This window comes from Oncorhynchus mykiss, chromosome 16 (assembly GCF_057628025.1).
Source record: "Oncorhynchus mykiss isolate SJ-2025 chromosome 16, ASM5762802v1, whole genome shotgun sequence".
NCBI lineage: Eukaryota > Metazoa > Chordata > Actinopteri > Salmoniformes > Salmonidae > Oncorhynchus > Oncorhynchus mykiss.
In genome coordinates, this window is record NC_143037.1 from 67,555,001 (window position 1) to 67,577,951 (window position 22,951).

Sequence of the window (22,951 nt, forward strand, 5' to 3'; positions counted from 1 at the left end):
GCAGCTTAAGCCCCACCATCTTCAACATATATATCAACGAATTGGCGCGGGCACTAGAAAAGTCTGCAGCACCCGGCCTCCCCCTGCTAGAATCCGAAGTCAAATGTCTGCTGTTTGCCGATGATCTGGTGCTTCTGTCACCAACCAAGGAGGGCCTACAGCAGCACCTAGATCTTATGCACAGATTCTGTCAGACCTGGGCCCTGACAGTAAATCTCAGTAAGACCAAAATAATGGTGTTCCAAAAAAGGTCCAGTCACCAGGACCACAAATACAAATTCCATCTAGACACTGTTGCCCTAGAGCACACAAAAAACTATACATACCTTGGCCTAAACATCAGCGCCACAGGTAACTTCCACAAAGCTGTGAACGATCTGAGAGACAAGGCAAGAAGGGCATTCTATGCCATCAAAAGAAACATAAATTTCAACATACCAATTAGGATTTGGCTAAAAATACTTGAATCAGTCATAGAGCCCATTGCCCTTTATGGTTGTGAGGTCTGGGGTCCGCTCACCAACCAAGACTTCACAAAATGGGACAAACACCAAATTGAGACTCTGCACGCAGAATTCTGCAAAAAGATCCTCCGTGTACAACGTAGAACACCAAATAATGCATGCAGAGCAGAATTAGGCCGATACCCACTAATTATCAAAATCCAGAAAGGAGGCGTTAAATTCTACAACCACCTAAAAGGAAGCGATTCACAAACCTTCCATAACAAAGCCATCACCTACAGAGAGATGAACCTGGAGAAGAGTCCCCTAAGCAAGCTGGTCCTGGGGCTCTGTTCACAAACACAAACACACCCTACAGAGCCCCAGGACAACAGCACAATTAGACCCAACCAAATCATGAGAAAACAAAAAGATAATTACTTGACACATTGGAAAGAATTAACAAAAAAACAGAGCAAACTAGAATGCTATTTGGCCCTAAACAGAGAGTACACAGCGGCAGAATACCTGACCACTGTGACTGACCCAAAATTAAGGAAAGCTTTGACTATGTACAGACTCAGTGAGCATAGCCTTGCTATTGAGAAAGGCCGCCGTAGGCAGACATGGCTCTCAAGAGAAGACAGGCTATGTGCTCACTGCCCACAAAATGAGGTGGAAACTGAGCTGCACTTCCTAACCTCCTGCCCAATGTATGACCATATTAGAGAGACATATTTCCCTCAGATTACACAGATCCACAAAGAATTCGAAACAAATCCAATTTTGAAAAACTCCCATATCTACTGGGTGAAATTCCACAGTGTGCCATCACAGCAGCAAGATTTGTGACCTGTTGCCACAAGAAATGGGCAACCAGTGAAGAACACACACCATTGTAAATACAACCCATATTTATGCTTATTTATTTTATCTTGTGTCCTTTAACCATTTGTACATTGTTAAAACACTGTATATATATATATATATAATATGACATTTGTAATGTCTTTACTGTTTTGAAACCAATAAAGCCCTTGAATTGAATTGAATTGAAATGAATTGAGAGAGAGAGATGTAGATGTATAGAGTATGTTAATAAATACAGATAGAGAGAGAGAGAGGTTTATAGAGTATGTAAATAAATACAGGTATAGAGAGAGATGTATAGAGTATGTAAATAAATACAGGTAGAGAGAGAGAGATGTATAGAGTATGTAAATAAATACAGACATGGAGAGAAATACTGTCTATATAGAGTATGTCAATAAATACAGACATGGAGAGAAATACTGTCAATAAATACAGACATGGAGAGAAATACTGTCTATATAGAGTATGTAAATAAATACAGGTAGATAGAGAGAGATGTATAGAGTATGTAAATAGATACAGGTGTAGAGATATATATAGAGTATGTAAATAAATACAGGTAGATAGAGAGAGATGTATAGAGTATGTAAATAAATACAGGTAGAGAGATAGGTGTATAGAGTATCTAAATAAATACAGGTATAGAGAGAGATGTATAGAGTATGTAAATAAATACAGGTAGAGAGAGAGAGATGGATAGCATGAGTAAACGAGAGCAGGCTGCTACGCTGGCGTGTGCCAGAACCTCCCGCCGACTGAAGGTCACCGTGCGACCTCTGGCGAGTCGCTAGATTGGACGCTGTGTGACGCCCTGCCTCCTGATTGGCTGTTTTTTTATCCACAGCTCACTTCCTTAATATACAGACTCTGGAATGGCTCTGCTGTATTCTCACTAAAACAGGATTAGGATTGGCTCTGCTGTATTCTCACGGAGACAGGGTTAGGATTGGCTCTGCTGTATTCTTACTGAGACAGGGTTAGGATTGACTCTGCTGTATTCTTACTGAGACAGGGTTAGGATTGGCTCTGCTGTATTCTCACTAAAACAGGATTAGGATTGGCTCTGCTGTATTCTTACTGAGACAGGGTTAGGATTGGCTCTGCTGTATTCTCACGGAGACAGGGTTAGGATTGGCTCTGCTGTATTCTTACTGAGACAGGGTTAGGATTGGCTCTGCTGTATTCTCACTAAAACAGGATTAGGATTGGCTCTGCTGTATTCTTACTGAGACAGGGTTAGGATTGGCTCTGCTGTATTCTCACGGAGACAGGGTTAGGATTGGCTCTGCTGTATTCTCACTGAGACAGGGTTAGGATTGGCTCTGCTGTATTCTTACTGAGACAGGGTTAGGATTGGCTCTGCTGTATTCTTACTGAGACAGGGTTAGGATTAGCTCTGCTGTATTCTTACTGAGACAGGGTTAGGATTGGCTCTGCTGTATTCTCACGGAGACAGGGTTAGGATTGGCTCTGCTGTATTCTCACGGAGACAGGATTAGGATTGGCTCTGCTGTATTCTCACGGAGACAGGATTAGGATTGGCTCTGCTGTATTCTCATCGAGACAGGGTTAGGATTGGCTCTGCTGTATTCTCACGGAGACAGGGTTAGGATTGGCTCTGCTGTATTCTCACTAAAACAGGATTAGGATTGGCTCTGCTGTATTCTTACTGAGACAGGGTTAGGATTGGCTCTGCTGTATTCTCACAGAGACAGGGTTAAGATTGGCTCTGCTGTATTCTCACGGAGACAGGGTTAAGATTGGCTCTGCTGTATTCTCATGGCATGTAAGAAAAAGTGGCTCTGGGCTAACTCCTACTTTAACATCTCTGCGCATTACCTGAGTTTTGACCAAACATCCCATTGACATGAATTTGCGAACATTTGAGTTACTGTACATATTTGTCTCTATAGTTTTAGTCGGAGGAATTGGTTGTTGGTATTGGTTGTTTTTCTCTGAGCTAGTGAAGCTCTCTGCATGTAAATGAGGCTAATGCCCGGACCGGACCGTATTCTACTTATGGACCTGTTCATTTCAAAAAGGTGGTTCACAGTACTTGACAACTTCTGAAGTTTTGTGTATAGACATCTACCATATGATGACCATATGTCTAATTCCTCTCTCTATGTAATGTTTTCCTCTCTCTATGTAATGTTCTCCTCTCTCTATGTAATGTTCTCCTCTCTCTATGTAATGTTCTCCTCTCTCTATGTAATGTTCTCCTCTCTCTCTAATGTTCTCCTCACTCTATGTAATGTTATCCTCTCTCTATGTAATATTCTCCTCCCTCTCGCTCTCTCTCTCTCTCTCTCTCTCTCGCTCTCTCTCTTTTTCTGTCTCTCTCTCTCTCTCTCTCTCTCTCTTTCTCTCTCTCTTTCTCTCCCTCTGTCGCTCTCTGTCGATGCTGTTTTCACTGGCTCTGTTGACACAGCTGTTATACACTGGTTTCTCAAGCACTGTCGTATCAGCACATTTTCACTGATATTTCTCCTCCCCTCCCTCCACTCCTCTCATTTCATGGTGGATCGAGACAGAGGGAGTCAGAGCTCACCTCCTGAAGGAATGAGAGGTAATTTGCTGAATGGTCACAGCCTAGAAAACAAAAGTGTAGTATTTCACTAATGTCTGTGGTTGTTAAACGGAAGGCAGTTTCTACCATTAAAAACCCCTCGAGAGCCAATACAACAGCTGAGAGAACAAACTCACGGCTTCCCTCTGAAAGTGAACTCGTTAACAATCCCTCTATAAACTCAACCGCCAACCTCTCTCCATGTCATCTGCCCTATAGTGTAAAACACCAGCATCATACACTCAGCGCTCACATGGCTCGTCTATAATCCTGCAGTTCCTCACGCTCTCCCTGTCTTCTGCCATGTATACTGTGACATTACATCATCTCAATCACACACTCTGCCCTACATTACCAGGCTAAATGTTACATGATGCTATCTAAAACAGTATCTAGCTTGGAGGCTGTATCCATATCAGGGCTGACCCGCTCTGTCTTTGTCCTCTGACCCAGGCTCTCCTCTGTCTCTGTCCTCTGACCCAGGCTCTCCTCTGTCTCTGTCCTCTGACCCAGGCTCTCCTCTGTCTCTGTCCTCTGACCCAGGCTCTCCTCTGTCTCTGTCCTCTGACCCAGGCTCTCCTCTGTCTCTGTCCTCTGACCCAGGCTCTCCTCTGTCTCTGTCCTCTGACCCAGGCTCTCCTCTGTCTCTGTCCTCTGACCCAGGCTCTCCTATCCCTCATATCTCTTCCTGCTTCTCTTTTACTCCACATCTACATGCCGTCCCGCCTCTCTACCACCTTCAACTAAAGCAGCTGTGGTAGAGTGAGTGAGAGAGAAAAAGACAGAGGGAGAGAGAGCTGGGAGGGTTGCGAAAATCTTGTTTATATTTTTCAAGGAGGGAGAGAGAGAGGGGAGGAGTAATAGAGGGAGTGATGGCGGTAGGGAGGGAAGGAGGGAGAGAGAGAGGGGAGGAGTAATAGAGGGAGTGATGGAGGTAGGAAGGGAAGGAGGGAGAGAGGGGAGGAGTAATAGAGGGAGTGATGGAGGTAGGGAGGGAAGGAGGGAGAGGAGAGGGGAGGAGTAATAGAGGGAGTGATGGCGGTAGGGAGGGAAGGAGGGAGAGAGAGAGGGGAGGAGTGATAGAGGGAGTGATGGAGGTTGGGAGGGAAGGAGGGAGAGAGAGAGGGGAGGAGTGATAGAGGGAGTGATGGCGGTAGGGAGGGAAGGAGGGAGAGAGGGGAGGAGTGATGAAGGTAGGGAGAGAAGGAGGGAGAGAGGGGAGTGATAGAGGGAGTGATGGGGGTAGGGAGGGAAGGAGGGAGAGAGGGAGAGAGGGGGAGGAGTGATAGAGGGAGTGATGGCGGTAGGGAGGGAAGGAGGGAGAGAGGGAGGGGAGTGTGAGGTAGGGAGAGAAGGAGGGAGAGAGGGGAGGTGATAGAGAGAGTGATGGAGGTAGGGAGGGAAGGATTGAGTTAGGGGAGGAGTGATAGAGGGAGTGATGGAGGTAGGGAGGGAAGGAGGGAGAGAGGGGAGGAGTGATAGAGAGAGTGATTGAGGTAGGGAGGGAAGGAGGGAGAGAGAGAGGGGAGGAGTGATAGAGGGAGTGATGGAGGTAGGGAAAGAAGGAGGGAGAGAGAGAGGGGAGGAGTGATGGAGGTAGGAAGGGAAGGAGGGAGAGAGAGGGGGGAGGAATAATAGAGGGAGTGATGGAGGTAGGGAGAGAAGGAGGGAGAGAGAGAGGGGAGGAGTGATAGAGGGAGTGATGGAGGTAGGGAGGGAAGGAGGGAGTTAGGGGAGGAGTGATAGAGGGAGTGGTGGAGGTAGGGAGAGAAGGAGAGACAGAGGGGAGGAGTGATAGAGGGAGTGATGGAGGTAGGAAGGGAGGGAGAGAGAGAGGGGAGGAGTGATAGAGGGAGTGATGGAGGTAGGGAGAGAAGGAGGGAGAGAGAGAGGGGAGGAGTGATAGAGGGAGTGATGGAGGTAGGGAGGGAAGGAGGGAGTTAGGGGAGGAGTGATAGAGGGAGTGATGGAGGTAGGGAGAGAAGGAGAGAGAGAGGGGAGGAGTGATATAGGGAGTGATGGAGGTAGGAAGGGAAGGAGGGAGAGAGGGGAGGAGTAATAGAGGGAGTGATGGAGGTAGGGAGGGAAGAAGGGAGAGAGGGGAGGAGTAATAGAGGGAGTGATGGAGGTAGGGAGGGAAGGAGGGAGAGAGGGAGGAGTGTAGAGGGGGTGATGGAGGTAGGGAGAGAAGGAGGGAGAGAAAGAGGGGAGGAGTGATAGAGGGAGTGATGGAGGTAGGGGGGGATGGAGGGAGAGAGAGAGAGAGGAGGAGTGATAGAGGGAGTGATGGAGGTAGGCAGGGAAGGAGGGAGAGAGAGAGGGGAGGAGTGATAGAGGAGTGATGGAGGTAGGGAGAGAAGGAGGGAGAGAGGGGAGGAGTGAGAGAGGGTGGAGTGATAGAGGGAGTGATGGAGGTAGGGAGAGAAGGAGGGAGAGAGGGTTGGAGTAATAGAGGGAGTGATGGAGGTAGGGAGAGAAGGAGGGAGAGAGGGGAGGAGTGATAGAGGGAGTGATGGAGGTAGGGAGGGAGGGAGGGAGAGAGGGTTGGAGTGAGAGAGGGAGTGATGGAGGTTGGGAGAGAAGGAGGGAGAGAGGGGAGGAGTGATGGAGGGAGTGATGGCGGTAGGGAGGGAAGGAGGGAGAGAGAGAGGGGAGGAGTGATAGAGGGAGTGATGGAGGTTGGGAGGGAAGGAGGGAGAGAGAGGAGGGGAGGAGTGATAGAGGGAGTGATGGCGGTAGGGAGGGAAGGAGGGAGAGAGTGGAGGAGTGATGGAGGTAGGGAGAGAAGGAGGGAGAGAGGGGAGTGATAGAGGGAGTGATGGAGGTAGGGAGGGAAGGAGGAGAGAGGGGAGGGTGATAGAGGGAGTGATGGCGGAAGGGAGGGAAGGAGGGAGAGAGGGGAGGAGTGATGGAGGTAGGGAGAGAAGGAGGGAGAGAGGGGAGGAGTGATAGAGAGAGTGATGGAGGTAGGGAGGGAAGGAGGGAGAGAGAGGAGGAGTGATAGAGGGAGTGATGGAGGTAGGGAGGGAAGGAGGGAGAGAGAGAGGGGAGGAGTGATAGAGGGAGTGATGGAGGTAGGGAGAGAAGGAGGGAGAGAGAGAGGGGAGGAGTGATGGAGGTAGGAAGGGAAGGAGGGAGAGAGAGGGGGGAGGAATAATAGAGGGAGTGATGGAGGTAGGGAGAGAAGGAGGGAGAGAGAGAGGGGAGGAGTGATAGAGGGAGTGATGGAGGTAGGGAGGGAAGGAGGGAGTTAGGGGAGGAGTGATAGAGGGAGTGGTCGAGGTAGGGAGAGAGAGGAGAGACAGAGGGGAGGAGTGATAGAGGGGAGTGATGGAGGTAGGAAGGGAGGGAGAGAGAGAGGGAGGAGTGATAGAGGGAGTGATGGAGGTAGGAGAGAAGGAGGGAGAGGAGAGGGGAGGAGTGATAGAGGGAGTGATGGAGGTAGGGAGGGAAGGAGGGAGTTAGGGGAGGAGTGATAGAGGGAGTGATGGAGGTGGGAGAGAAGGAGAGAGAGAGAGGGGAGGAGTGATATAGGGAGTGATGGAGGTAGGAAGGGAAGGAGGGAGAGAGGGGAGAGTAATAGAGGGAGTGATGGAGGTAGGGAGGGAAGAAGGGAGAGAGGGGAGGAGTGATAGAGGGTGTGATGGAGGTAGGGAGAGAAGGAGGGAGAGAATAGGGGAGGAGTGATAGAGGGAGTGATGGAGGTAGGAAGGGAAGGAGGGAGAGAGAGAGGGGAGGAGTGATAGAGGGAGTGATGGAGGTAGGGAGGGAAGGAGGGAGTTAGGGGAGGAGTGATAGAGGGAGTGATGGAGGTAGGGAGAGAAGGAGAGAGAGAGGGGAGGAGTGATATAGGGAGTGATGGAGGTAGGAAGGGAAGGAGGGAGAGAGGGGAGGAGTAATAGAGGGAGTGATGGAGGGTAGGGAGGGAAGGAGGGAGAGAGGGGAGGAGTGATAGAGGGTGTGATGGAGGTAGGGAGAGAAGGAGGGAGAGAAAGAGGGGAGGAGTGATAGAGGGAGTGATGGAGGTAGGAAGGGAAGGAGGGAGAGAGGGGAGGAGTAATAGAGGGAGTGATGGAGGTAGGGAGGGAAGGAGGGAGAGAGAGGGGAGGAGTGATAGAGGGAGTGATGGAGGTAGGGAGAGAAGGAGGGAGAGAGAGAGGGGAGGAGTGATAGAGGGAGTGATGGAGGTAGGGAGGGAAGGAGGGAGTTAGGGGAGGAGTGATAGAGGGAGTGATGGAGGTAGGAGGAGAAGGAGAGAGAGAGGGGAGGAGTGATATAGGGAGTGATGGAGGTAGGAAGGGAAGGAGGGGAGAGAGGGGAGGAGTAATAGAGGGAGTGATGGAGGTAGGGAGGGAAGGAGGGAGAGAGGGGAGGAGTGATAGAGGGGTGTGATGGAGGTAGGGAGAGAAGGAGGGAGAGAAAGAGGGGAGGAGTGATAGAGGGAGTGATGGAGGTAGGAAGGGAAGGAGGGAGAGAGGGGAGGAGTAATAGAGGGAGTGATGGAGGTAGGGAGGGAAGGAGGGAGAGAGAGAGGGGAGGAGTGATAGAGGGAGTGATGGAGGTAGGGAGAGAAGGAGGGAGAGAGAGAGAGGGGAGGAGTGATAGAGGGAGTGATGGAGGTAGGGAGGGAAGGAGGGAGTTAGGGGAGGAGTGATAGAGGGAGTGATGGAGGTAGGGAGAGAAGGAGAGAGAGAGGGGAGGAGTGATATAGGGAGTGATGGAGGTAGGAAGGGAAGGAGGGAGAGAGGGGAGGAGTAATAGAGGGAGTGATGGAGGTAGGGAGGGAAGGAGGGAGAGAGGGGAGGAGTGATAGAGGGTGTGATGGAGGTAGGGAGAGAAGGAGGGAGAGAAAGAGGGGAGGAGTGATAGAGGGAGTGATGGAGGTAGGAAGGGAAGGAGGGAGAGAGGGGAGGAGTAATAGAGGGAGTGATGGAGGTAGGGAGGGAAGGAGGGAGAGAGGGGAGGAGTGATAGAGGGAGTGATGGAGGTAGGGGGGGATGGAGGGAGAGAGAGAGAGAGGAGGAGTGATAGAGGGAGTGATGGAGGTAGGCAGGGAAGGAGGGAGAGAGAGAGGGGAGGAGTGATAGATGGAGTGATGGAGGTAGGGAGAGAAGGAGGGAGAGAGGGGAGGAGTGAGAGAGGGTGGAGTGATAGAGGGAGTGATGGAGGTAGGGAGAGAAGGAGGGAGAGAGAGAGGGGAGGAGTGATAGAGGGAGTGATGGAGGTAGGGAGGGAAGGAGGGAGTTAGGGGAGGAGTGATAGAGGGAGTGGTCGAGGTAGGGAGAGAAGGAGAGACAGAGGGGAGGAGTGATAGAGGGAGTGATGGAGGTAGGAAGGGAGGGAGAGAGAGAGGGGAGGAGTGATAGAGGGAGTGATGGAGGTAGGGAGAGAAGGAGGGAGAGAGAGAGGGGAGGAGTGATAGAGGGAGTGATGGAGGTAGGGAGGGAAGGAGGGAGTTAGGGGAGGAGTGATAGAGGGAGTGATGGAGGTAGGGAGAGAAGGAGAGAGAGAGGGGAGGAGTGATATAGGGAGTGATGGAGGTAGGAAGGGAAGGAGGGAGAGAGGGGAGGAGTAATAGAGGGAGTGATGGAGGTAGGGAGGGAAGAAGGGAGAGAGGGGAGGAGTGATAGAGGGTGTGATGGAGGTAGGGAGAGAAGGAGGGAGAGAAATAGGGGAGGAGTGATAGAGGGAGTGATGGAGGTAGGAAGGGAAGGAGGGAGAGAGAGAGGGGAGGAGTGATAGAGGGAGTGATGGAGGTAGGGAGGGAAGGAGGGAGTTAGGGGAGGAGTGATAGAGGGAGTGATGGAGGTAGGAGAGAAGGAGAGAGAGAGGGGAGGAGTGATATAGGGAGTGATGGAGGTAGGAAGGGAAGGAGGGAGAGAGGGGAGGAGTAATAGAGGGAGTGATGGAGGTAGGGAGGGAAGGAGGGAGAGAGGGGAGGAGTGATAGAGGGTGTGATGGAGGTAGGGAGAGAAGGAGGGAGAGAAAGAGGGGAGGAGTGATAGAGGGAGTGATGGAGGTAGGAAGGGAAGGAGGGAGAGAGGGGAGGAGTAATAGAGGGAGTGATGGAGGTAGGGAGGGAAGGAGGGAGAGAGAGAGGGGAGGAGTGATAGAGGGAGTGATGGAGGTAGGGAGAGAAGGAGGGAGAGAGAGAGGGGAGGAGTGATAGAGGGAGTGATGGAGGTAGGGAGGGAAGGAGGGAGTTAGGGGAGGAGTGATAGAGGGAGTGATGGAGGTAGGGAGAGAAGGAGAGAGAGAGGGGAGGAGTGATATAGGGAGTGATGGAGGTAGGAAGGGAAGGAGGGGGAGAGGGGAGGAGTAATAGAGGGAGTGATGGAGGTAGGGAGGGAAGGAGGGAGAGAGGGGAGGAGTGATAGAGGGTGTGATGGAGGTAGGGAGAGAAGGAGGGAGAGAAAGAGGGGAGGAGTGATAGAGGGAGTGATGGAGGTAGGAAGGGAAGGAGGGAGAGAGGGGAGGAGTAATAGAGGGAGTGATGGAGGTAGGGAGGGAAGGAGGGAGAGAGAGAGGGGAGGAGTGATAGAGGGAGTGATGGAGGTAGGGAGAGAAGGAGGGAGAGAGAGAGAGGGGAGGAGTGATAGAGGGAGTGATGGAGGTAGGGAGGGAAGGAGGGAGTTAGGGGAGGAGTGATAGAGGGAGTGATGGAGGTAGGGAGAGAAGGAGAGAGAGAGGGGAGGAGTGATATAGGGAGTGATGGAGGTAGGAAGGGAAGGAGGGAGAGAGGGGAGGAGTAATAGAGGGAGTGATGGAGGTAGGGAGGGAAGGAGGGAGAGAGGGGAGGAGTGATAGAGGGAGTGATGGAGGTAGGGGGGGATGGAGGGAGAGAGAGAGAGAGGAGGAGTGATAGAGGGAGTGATGGAGGTAGGCAGGGAAGGAGGGAGAGAGAGAGGGGAGGAGTGATAGATGGAGTGATGGAGGTAGGGAGAGAAGGAGGGAGAGAGGGGAGGAGTGAGAGAGGGTGGAGTGATAGAGGGAGTGATGGAGGTAGGGAGAGAAGGAGGGAGAGAGGGGAGGAGTGATAGAGGGAGTGATGGAGGTAGGGAGGGAAGGAGGGAGAGAGGGTTGGAGTGAGAGAGGGAGTGATGGAGGTTGAGAGAGAAGGAGGGAGAGAGGGGAGGAGTGATAGAGGGAGTGATGGAGGTAGGGAGAGAAGGAGGGAGAGAGGGTTGGAGTGAGAGAGGGAGTGAGTGAAGGAGGGTTGGAGTGAGAGAGGGAGTGAGGGAAGGAGGGAGAGAGGGTTGGAGTGAGAGGGGGAGGTGTACTTGGGCGCTCCTTATTTCACCTTGTGCAGGCAGTGTGCTCTGATAACGGGCCAATAAAACTAATCACAGCTGATGAATTAGCCTGATACAGGCTGCGTTAATCCAGAGGACTAATGGGTGGTTTTATCACACTGGGCCTGTCTGTCTGTCTGCCTGCCTGCCTGCCTGCCTGCCTGCCTGCCTGCCTGCCTGCCTGCCTGCCTGCCTGCCTGCCTGCCTGCCTGTCTGTCTGTGTCTGATGGGGAGGAGGAGGGGGGATTCACGGTGGGTGAGGTATAGTGGTGGGGGACGGGGTTGTGGTACAGAGGTAGGGTCTTATTTGGTGAGGTTGTGTCTGCTGTACTCTGCCAGCTGTGTAGACAAGTTGTAAGCAAGGTGTAGACAGATGCTGCATATTGCTTTGTAAAATAGTCCTTCAAAGTAATGAAAGAGCACTTCCGTTGCTCTGTTCACACTCCATCTCTGTTTCTAGGTTTATAGTCATCACCTATAAACATCTACGTGGCCTCACCACTGAGCAAGTGACTGGTGATTGCAGTGGCTTGTGTGTTATTGTGAGGAGTACTATTTGAGGCCTGTGAAGGCCTGTGTGTGTGTGTGTGTGTGTGTGTGTGTGTGTGTGTGTGTGTGTGTGTGTGTGTGTGTGTGTGTGTGTGTGTGTGTGTGTGTGTGTGTGTGTGTGTGCGCGCTTAGTGATAGCTCTGCGGGGCCTGCACTGCCACTGTGTGGAGCGGTGTTTTAGCCTTGTCTCAGCCCATTGGGATGTGGGGATGGATGTTAGGAGTGCTGGAGCTATATTTAAACTTCTCCATGATTTATTAATAGACTCCCCAGTATGCGCAGTGCTGAAAATACAGCCTGCAGGCCCTCTGTACAGGACTATCTAGTGCAGAAGAACAGGCCCTCTATACAGGACTATCTAGTGCAGCAGAACAGGCCCTCTATACAAGACTATCTAGTGCTGAAGAAAAGGCCCTCTATACAGGACTATCTAGTGCTGAAGAACAGGCCCTCTATACAGGACTATCTAGTGCTGAAGAACAGGCCCTCTATACAGGACTATCTAGTGCAGAAGAACAGGCCCTCTATTCAGGACTATCTAGTGCTGAAGAACAGGCCCTCTATACAGGACTATCTAGTGCAGAAGAACAGGCCCTCTATACAGGACTATCTAGTGCAGAAGAACAGGCCCTCTATTCAGGACTATCTAGTGCTGAAGAACAGGCCCTCTATACAGGACTATCTAGTGCTGAAGAACAGGCCCTCTATACAGGACTATCTAGTGCAGAAGAACAGGCCCTCTATACAGGACTATCTAGTGCAGCAGAACAGGCCCTCTATACAGGACTATCTAGTGCAGAAGAACAGGCCCTCTATTCAGGACTATCTAGTGCTGAAGAACAGGCCCTCTATACAGGACTATCTAGTGCTGAAGAACAGGCCCTCTATACAGGACTATCTAGTGCAGAAGAACAGGCCCTCTATACAGGACTATCTAGTGCAGAAGAACAGGCCCTCTATACAGGACTATCTAGTGCTGAAGAACAGGCCCTCTATACAGGACTATCTAGTGCAGAAAAACAGGCCCTCTATACAGGACTATCTAGTGCAGAAGAACAGGCCCTCTATACAGGACTATCTAGTGCAGAAAAACAGGCCCTCTATACAGGACTATCAAGTGCAGCAGAACAGGCCCTCTATACAGGACTATCTAGTGCTGAAGAACAGGCCCTCTATACAGGACTATCTAGTGCAGCAGAACAGGCCCTCTATACAAGATTATCTAGTGCAGAAGAACAGGCCCTCTATACAGGACTATCTAGTGCTGAAGAACAGGCCCTCTATACAGGACTATCTAGTGCAGCAGAACAGGCCCTCTATACAGGACTATCTAGTGCAGCAGAACAGGCCCTCTATACAAGACTATCTAGTGCTGAAGAAAAGGCCCTCTATACAGGACTATCTAGTGCTGAAGAACAGGCCCTCTATACAGGACTATCTAGTGCTGAAGAACAGGCCCTCTATACAGGACTATCTAGTGCAGAAGAACAGGCCCTCTATTCAGGACTATCTAGTGCTGAAGAACAGGCCCTCTATACAGGACTATCTAGTGCAGCAGAACAGGCCCTCTATACAGGACTATCTAGTGCAGAAGAACAGGCCCTCTATTCAGGACTATCTAGTGCTGAAGAACAGGCCCTCTATACAGGACTATCTAGTGCTCAAGAACAGGCCCTCTATACAGGACTATCTAGTGCAGAAGAACAGGCCCTCTATACAGGACTATCTAGTGCAGCAGAACAGGCCCTCTATACAGGACTATCTAGTGCAGAAGAACAGGCCCTGTATTCAGGACTATCTAGTGCTGAAGAACAGGCCCTCTATACAGGACTATCTAGTGCTGAAGAACAGGCCCTCTATACAGGACTATCTAGTGCAGAAGAACAGGCCCTCTATACAGGACTATCTAGTGCAGAAGAACAGGCCCTCTATACAGGACTATCTAGTGCTGAAGAACAGGCCCTCTATACAGGACTATCTAGTGCAGAAAAACAGGCCCTCTATACAGGACTATCTAGTGCAGAAGAACAGGCCCTCTATACAGGACTATCTAGTGCTGAAGAACAGGCCCTCTATACAGGACTATCTAGTGCAGAAAAACAGGCCCTCTATACAGGACTATCTAGTGCAGAAGAACAGGCCCTCTATTCAGGACTATTTAGTGCAGCAGAACAGGCCCTCTATACAGGACTATCTAGTGCAGAAAAACAGGCCCTCTATACAGGACTATCAAGTGCAGCAGAACAGGCCCTCTATACAGGACTATCTAGTGCTGAAGAACAGGCCCTCTATACAGGACTATCTAGTGCAGCAGAACAGGCCCTCTATACAAGATTATCTAGTGCAGAAGAACAGGCCCTCTATACAGGACTATCTAGTGCTGAAGAACAGGCCCTCTATACAGGACTATCTAGTGCAGCAGAACAGGCCCTCTATACAGGACTATCTAGTGCTGAAGAACAGGCCCTCTATTCAGGACTATCTAGTGCAGCAGAACAGGCCCTCTATACAGGACTATCTAGTGCAGAAGAACAGGCCCTCTATACAAGACTTTCTAGTGCAGCAGAACAGGCCCTCTATACAGGACTATCTAGTGCAGAAGAACAGGCCCTCTATACAGGACTATCTAGTGCAGCAGAACAGGCCCTCTGTACAGGACTATCTAGTGCAGAAGAACAGGCCCTCTATTCAGGACTAACTAGTGCTGAAGAACAGGCCCTCTATACAGGACTATCTAGTGCAGAAGAACAGGCCCTCTATACAGGACTATCTAGTGCAGCAGAACAGGCCCTCTATACAGGACTATCTAGTGCAGAAGAACAGGCCCTCTATTCAGGACTATCTAGTGCAGCAGAACAGGCCCTCTATACAGGACTATCAAGTGCAGCAGAACAGGCCCTCTATACAGGACAATCTAGTGCAGCAGAACAGGCCCTCTATACAGGACTATCTAGTGCAGCAGAACAGGTCCTCTATACAGGACTATCTAGTGCAGCAGAACAGGCCCTCTATACAGGACTATCTAGTGCAGAAAAACAGGCCCTCTATACAGGACTATCTAGTGCAGCAGAACAGGTCCTCTATACAGGACTATCTAGTGCAGCAGAACAGGCCCTCTATACAGGACTATCTAGTGCAGAAAAACAGGCCCTCTATACAGGACTATCTAGTGCAGCAGAACAGGCCCTCTATACAGGACTATCTAGTGCAGCAGAACAGGCCCTCTATACAGGACTATCTAGTGCAGAAGAACAGGCCCTCTATACAGGACTATCTAGTGCAGAAGAACAGGCCCTCTATACAGGACTATCTAGTGCTGAAGAACAGGCCCTCTATACAGGACTATCTAGTGCTGAAGAACAGGCCCTCTATACAGGACTATCTAGTGCAGAAGAACAGGCCCTCTATACAGGACTATCTAGTGCTGAAGAACAGGCCCTCTATACAGGACTATCTAGTGCTGAAGAACAGACCCTCTATACAGGACTATCTAGTGCTGAAGAACAGGCCCTCTATACAGGACTATCTAGTGCTGAAGAACAGGCCCTCTATACAGGACTATCTAGTGCTGAAGAACAGGCCCTCTATACAGGACTATCTAGTGCAGAAGAACAGGCCCTCTATACAGGACTATCTAGTGCTGAAGAACAGGCCCTCTATACAGGACTATCTAGTGCTGAAGAACAGGCCCTCTATACAGGACTATCTAGTGCAGAAGAACAGGCCCTCTATACAGGACTATCTAGTGCTGAAGAACAGGCCCTCTATACAGGACTATCTAGTGCTGAAGAACAGGCCCTCTATACAGCACTATCTAGTGCAGAAGAACAGGCCCTCTATACAGGACTATCTAGTGCTGAAGACCAGGCCCTCTATACAGGCCTATCTAGTGCTGAAGAACAGGCCCTCTATACAGGACTATCTAGTGCTGAAGAACAGGCCCTCTATACAGGACTATCTAGTGCTGAAGAACAGGCCCTCTATACAGGACTATCTAGTGCAGCAGAACAGGCCCTCTATACAGGACTATCTAGTGCAGCAGAACAGGCCCTCTATACAGGACTATCTAGTGCAGAAGAACAGGCCCTCTATACAGGACTATCTAGTGCAGCAGAACAGGCCCTCTATACAAGACTATCTAGTGCTGAAGAACAGGCCCTCTATACAGGACTATTTAGTGCAGAAGGACAGGCCCTCTATACAGGACTATCTAGTGCAGAAGAACAGGCCCTCTAAACAGGACTATCTAGTGCAGCAGAACAGGCCCTCTATACAAGACTATCTAGTGCTGAAGAACAGGCCCTCTATACAGGACTATCTAGTGCAGAAGAACAGGCCCTCTATACAGGACTATCTAGTGCAGCAGAACAGGCAGGCAGAACAGAGAGCAGAGGATAGGTCTGGGAACGCACAGTCAGCACCTTTTACCTGACGTGGATGCCCTGATGTGATGATTCAGAGGTCCACTGATTCAATAACCTGACAAATGACAATAATGATTTAAACAACAACAACAATAACAACTAAGAATGCTAACAATTAAGATAATACATGGTTATACATTATAATGAAAACTAAAGAAAAATGTCATCTCTCTCTCGCTCTCTCTCTCTCTCTCTCTCTCACTCTCTCCCTCCCTCTCTCCCTCCCTCCCTCTCTCTCTCTCTCTCTCTCTCGCTTTCTTTCCTTCTCTGTCTCTCTTCCCCCCCCTCTCTCTCTCTCTCTCTCTCTCTCTCACTTTCCCTCTATCTCTACCTCTCTCTCTCTCTCTCTCTCTCTCTCTCTCTCTCTCTCTCTCTCTCTTTCCCTCTCTCCCTCTATCTCTCTCTCTATCTCTCCCTTTCTTTCTCTCTCTCTCTCTCTCTCTCTCTCACTCCCTCTCTTTCTCTCTCTCTCTCTCTTTCCCTCTCTCCCTCTCTCTCTCTCTTTTTTTTCTTTCTCTTTCCCTCTCTCCTCTCTCGTTCTCTTTCTTTCTCTCTCTCTCTCTCTCTCTCTCTCTCTCTCTCTCTCTCCTCCCTCTCTCTCCCTCCCTCTCTCTCCCCCCTCCCTCTCTCTCCCTCCCTCTCTCTCCCCCTCTCTCTCTCTCTCTCTCTCTCTCTCTCTCTCTCTCTCTCTCTCCCTCTCCTTCTCCAGTATGAGTATTTCAACGCAGTATTGATTAATGAGGTGGATGAAGAAGGTAACAGTATGGAGCTGGGAGGAGACTTCCTTCTGCAACCAAACGACCACTTCAACAACCTGTCTGTCAACCTCAGCCTCAGTGTGGTGCAGGTGCCCACCAACATGTACAACAAAGGTACATTTAATATCTACATGACCAACAGGGTACATTTAATATCTACATGACCAACATAGATGTTTAATATCTACATGACCAACATAGATGTTTAATATCTACATGACCAACAAGGTATGTTTAATATCTACATGACCAACATAGATGTTTAATATCTACATGACCAACATAGATGTTTAATATCTACATGACCAACATAGATGTTTAATATCTACATGACCAACATAGATGTTTAATATCTACATGACCAACATAGATGTTTAATATCTACATGACCAACATAGATGTTTAATATCTACATGACCAACAAGGTATGTTTAATATCTACATGACCAACATAGATATTTAATATCTACATGACCAACATAGATGTTTAATATCTACATGACCAACATAGATGTTTAATATCTACATGACCAACATAGATATTTAATATCTACATGACCAACATAGATGTTTAATATCTACATGACCAACATAGATGTTTAATATCTACATGACCAACATAGATGTTTAATATCTACATGACCAACATAGATGTTTAATATCTACATGACCAACATAGATGTTTAATATCTACATGACCAACAGGGTATGTTTAATATCTACATGACCAACAGGGTATGTTTAATATCTACATGACCAACATAGATGTTTAATATCTACATGACCAACATAGATGTTTAATATCTACATGACCAACAAGGTATGTTTAATATCTACATGACCAACATAGATATTTAATATCTACATGACCAACATAGATGTTTAATATCTACATGACCAACATAGATGTTTAATATCTACATGACCAACAGGGTATGTTTAATATCTACATGACCAACATAGATGTTTAATATCTACATGACCAACATAGATGTTTAATATCTACATGACCAACATAGATGTTTAATATCTACATGACCAACATAGATGTTTAATATCTACATGACCAACAGGGTATGTTTAATATCTACATGACCAACAGGGTATGTTTAATATCTACATGACCAACATAGATGTTTAATATCTACATGACCAACATAGATGTTTAATATCTACATGACCAACAAGGTATGTTTAATATCTACATGACCAACATAGATATTTAATATCTACATGACCAACATAGATGTTTAATATCTACATGACCAACATAGATGTTTAATATCTACATGACCAACAAGGTATGTTTAATATCTACATGACCAACATAGATGTTTAATATCTACATGACCAACATAGATGTTTAATATCTACATGACCAACAGTGTTATGGTGCGTGAATGAGGACCCAAAAGCGAATTAACAAACAGAGTACTTTAATGACGAACATACGTGGGCTCAGATGGACAGGTAGATTCCGACAGGACAGGACAAGGTTGCAGCACACACGATGATAGTCTGGTTCAGGCATGAGACACACAAACAAACAAACAAACAAACAAGAATCCGACAAGGACAGGAGCAGAAACAGAGACAGATATAGGGACCTAATCAGAGGGAAAAAGGGAACAGGTGGGGAACGGGGTGACGAGGTAGTTAGGAGGAGACAGGGCACAGCTGGGGAAAAGAGGGGGAGAAAAGGTAACATAACAACGACCAGCAGAGGGAGACAGGGTGAAGGGAAAGGACAGAGACAAGACAACATGACAGTACATGACAGTACCCCCCCACTCACCGAGCGCCTCCTGGCGCACTCGAGGAGGAAACCTGGCGGCAACGGAGGAAATCATCAATCAGCGCACGGTCCAGCACGTCCCGAGAGGGAACCCAACTCCTCTCCTCAGGACCGTACCCCTCCCAGTCAACTAGGTACTGATGACCACGGCCCCGAGGACGCATGTCCAAGATTTTACGGACCCTGTAGATAGGTGCGCCCTCGACAAGGATGGGGGGGGGGGGGGGGAAGACGAGCGGGGGCGCGAAGAGCGGGCTTAACACAGGAGACATGGAAGACCGGGTGGACGCGACGAAGATATCGCGGAAGAAGAAGTCGCACTGCGACAGGATTAATGACCTGAGAGATACGGAATGGACCAATGAACCGCGGGGTCAACTTGCGAGAAGCCGTCTTAAGGGGAAGGTTCTGAGTGGAGAGCCAAACTCTCTGACCGCGACAATATCTAGGGCTCTTCGTTCTACGCTTATTAGCAGCTCTCACAGTCTGCGCCCTATAACGGCAAAGTGCAGACCTGACCCTCTTCCAGGTGCGCTCGCAACGTTGGACAAAAGCCTGAGCGGAGGGGACGCTGGACTCGGCGAACTGAGATGAGAACAACGGAGGCTGGTACCCGAGGCTACTCTGAAAAGGAGATAGCCCGGTCGCAGACGAAGGAAGCGAGTTGTGGGCGTATTCTGCCCAGGGGAGCTGTTCTGACCAAGACGCAGGGTTGCGAAAAGAAAGACTGCGTAAGATGCGACCAATAGTCTGATTGGCCCGTTCTGCTTGACCGTTAGACTGGGGGTGAAAGCCGGAAGAGAGACTGACGGAAGCCCCAATCAAACGGCAAAACTCCCTCCAAAATTGAGACGTGAATTGCGGACCTCTGTCCGAAACGACGTCTGACGGAAGGCCATGAATTCTGAAAACATTCTCGATGATGATTTGTGCCGTCTCTTTAGCAGAAGGAAGCTTAGCAAGGGGAATGAAATGAGCCGCCTTAGAGAACCTATCGACAACCGTAAGAATAACAGTCTTCCCCGCTGACGAAGGCAGTCCGGTGACAAAATCTAAGGCGATGTGAGACCACGGTCGAGAGGGAATAGGAAGCGGCCTGAGACGGCCGGCAGGAGGAGAGTTACCGGACTTAGTCTGCGCGCAGACCGAACAAGCAGCCACGAAACGACGCGTGTCATGCTCCCGGGTGGGCCACCAGAAACGCTGGCGAATGGAAGCAAGCGTACCCCGAACGCCAGGGTGGCCGGCTAACTTGGCAGAGTGAGCCCACTGAAGAACGGCCAGACGAGTAGGAACGGGAACGAAAAGAAGGTTCCTAGGACAAGCGCGCGGCGACGGAGTTTGAGTGAGTGCTTGCTTTACCTGCCTCTCAATTCCCCAGACAGTCAACCCGACAACACGCCCCTCAGGGAGAATCCCCTCGGGATCAGTGGAGGCTACTGAAGAACTGAAGAGACGAGACAAAGCATCAGGCTTGGTGTTCTTAGAGCCCGGACGATAAGAAATCACGAACTCGAAACGAGCGAAAAACAGCGCCCAACGCGCCTGACGCGCATTAAGTCGTTTGGCAGAACGGATGTACTCAAGGTTCCTATGGTCAGTCCAAACGACAAAAGGAACGGTCGCCCCCTCCAACCACTGTCGCCATTCGCCTAGGGCTAACCGGATGGCGAGCAGTTCGCGGTTACCCACATCATAGTTACGTTCCGACGGCGACAGGCGATGAGAAAAATACGCGCATGGGTGGACCTTGTCGTCAGAGAGGGAGCGCTGAGAAAGGATGGCTCCCACTCCCACCTCTGACGCGTCAACCTCGACAACGAACTGTCTAGAGACGTCAGGTGTAACAAGGATAGGAGCGGATGTAAAACGATTCTTGAGGAGATCAAAAGCTCCCTGGGCGGAAACGGACCACTTAAAGCACGTCTTGACAGAAGTAAGGGCTGTGAGAGGAGCTGCCACCTGACCGAAATTACGGATGAAACGACGATAGAAGTTCGCGAAGCCGAGAAAGCGCTGCAGCTCGACGCGTGACTTAGGGACGGGCCAATCAATGACAGCTTGGACCTTAGCGGGATCCATCTTAATGCCTTCAGCGGAAATAACAGAACCGAGAAATGTGACGGAGGAGGCATGAAAAGTGCACTTCTCAGCCTTCACGAAAAGACAATTCTCTAAAAGGCGCTGGAGGACACGTCGAACGTGCTGAACATGAACCTGGAGTGACGGTGAAAAAATCAGGATATCGTCAAGGTAAACGAAAACAAAGATGTTCAGCATGTCTCTCAGGACATCATTGACTAATGCCTGAAAGACAGCTGGAGCGTTAGCGAGGCCGAAAGGAAGAACCCGGTATTCAAAGTGCCCTAACGGAGTGTTAAACGCCGTCTTCCACTCGTCCCCCTCCCTGATGCGCACGAGATGGTAAGCGTTACGAAGGTCCAACTTAGTGAAAAACCTGGCTCCCTGCAGGATCTCGAAGGCTGAAGACATAAGAGGAAGCGGATAACGATTCTTCACTGTTATGTCATTCAGCCCTCGATAATCTATGCAGGGGCGCAGAGACCCGTCCTTCTTCTTGACAAAAAAAAACCCCGCTCCGGCGGGAGAGGAGGAGGGGACTATGGTACCGGCGTCAAGAGCTACAGACAAATAATCTTCGAGAGCCTTACGTTCGGGAGCCGACAGAGAGTATAGTCTACCCCGGGGGGGGGTGGTTCCCGGAAGGAGATCAATACTACAATCATACGACCGGTGTGGAGGAAGAGAGGTGGCCCTGGACCGACTGAACACCGTGCGCAGATCGTGATATTCCTCCGGCACCCCTGTCAAATCACCAGGCTCCTCCTGTGAAGAAGAGACAGAGGAAACAGGAGGGATAGCAGACATTAAACATTTCACATGACAAGAGACGTTCCAGGAGAGGATAGAATTACTAGACCAATTAATGGAAGGATTATGACAAACTAGCCAGGGATGGCCTTTTACTGGACATGAAGTGGCAAAATGACCAGCGGAACCGCAATAGAGACAGAGGCGGTTGGTGATTCTCCGTTCCCTCTCCTTAGTCGAGATGCGGATACCTCCCAGCCGCATGGGCTCAGCACCCGAGCCGGCAGAGGAAGATGGTAGTGATGCGGAGAGGGAGGCGACGGAGAGCGCGAGCTCCTTTCCACGAGCTCGGTGACGAAGATCAACCCGTCGCTCAATGCGAATAGCGAGTTCAATCAAGGAATCCACGCTGGAAGGAACCTCCCGGGAGAGAATCTCATCCTTTACCTCTGCGCGGAAACCCTCCAGAAGACGAGCGAGCAAGGCCGGCTCGTTCCAGCCACTGGAGACAGCAAGAGTGTGAAACTCAATAGAGTAGTCTGTTATGGATCGATTGCCTTGACATAGGGAAGACAGGGCCCTGGAAGCCTCCTCCCCAAAAACAGATCGATCAAAAACCCGTATCATCTCCTCCTTAAAGTCTTGATACTGGTTAATACACTCAGCCCTTGCCTCCCAGATTGCCGTGCCCCACTCACGAGCCCGTCCAATAAGGAGAGATATGACGTAGGCGACACGAGCAGTGCTCCTGGAGTAAGTGTTGGGCTGGAGAGAAAACACAATATCACACTGGGTGAGGAACGAGCGGCATTCAGTGGGCTCCCCAGAGTAACACGGCGGGTTATTGATTCTGGGCTCCGGAGATTCGAAAGCCCTGGAAGTGGCCGGTGGATCGAGGCGGAGATGGTGAACCTGTTCTGTGAGGTTGGAGACTTGGGTGGCCAGGGTCTCAACGGCATGTCGAGCAGCAGACAATTCCTGCTTGTGTCTGCCTAGCATCGCTCCCTGGATCTCGACGGCTGAGTGGAGAGGATCCGAAGTCGCTGGGTCCATTCTTGGTCGGATTCTTCTGTTATGGTGCGTGAATGAGGACCCAAAAGCGAATTAACAAACAGAGTACTTTAATGACGAACATACGTGGGCTCAGATGGACAGGTAGATTCCGACAGGACAGGACAAGGTTGCAGCACACACGATGATAGTCTGGTTCAGGCATGAGACACACAAACAAACAAACAAACAAACAAGAATCCGACAAGGACAGGAGCAGAAACAGAGACAGATATAGGGACCTAATCAGAGGGAAAAAGGGAACAGGTGGGGAACGGGGTGACGAGGTAGTTAGGAGGAGACAGGGCACAGCTGGGGAAAAGAGGGGGAGAAAAGGTAACATAACAACGACCAGCAGAGGGAGAC

At 49.8% G+C, this 22,951-nt stretch overlaps 1 protein-coding gene across 1 annotated transcript in view; it reads left to right on the forward strand.

Moving 5' to 3' along the window:
- cacna2d3a (calcium voltage-gated channel auxiliary subunit alpha2delta 3a) overlaps positions 1 to 22,951 on the forward strand; it is a 324,461-nt gene that overhangs the window by 106,935 nt on the left and 194,575 nt on the right. The window contains exon 5 of the mRNA XM_036947559.2: positions 16,860 to 17,022. Coding sequence (XP_036803454.1) covers positions 16,860 to 17,022 — 163 coding nt within the window. The remainder of the gene's footprint in view (positions 1 to 16,859; positions 17,023 to 22,951) is intronic.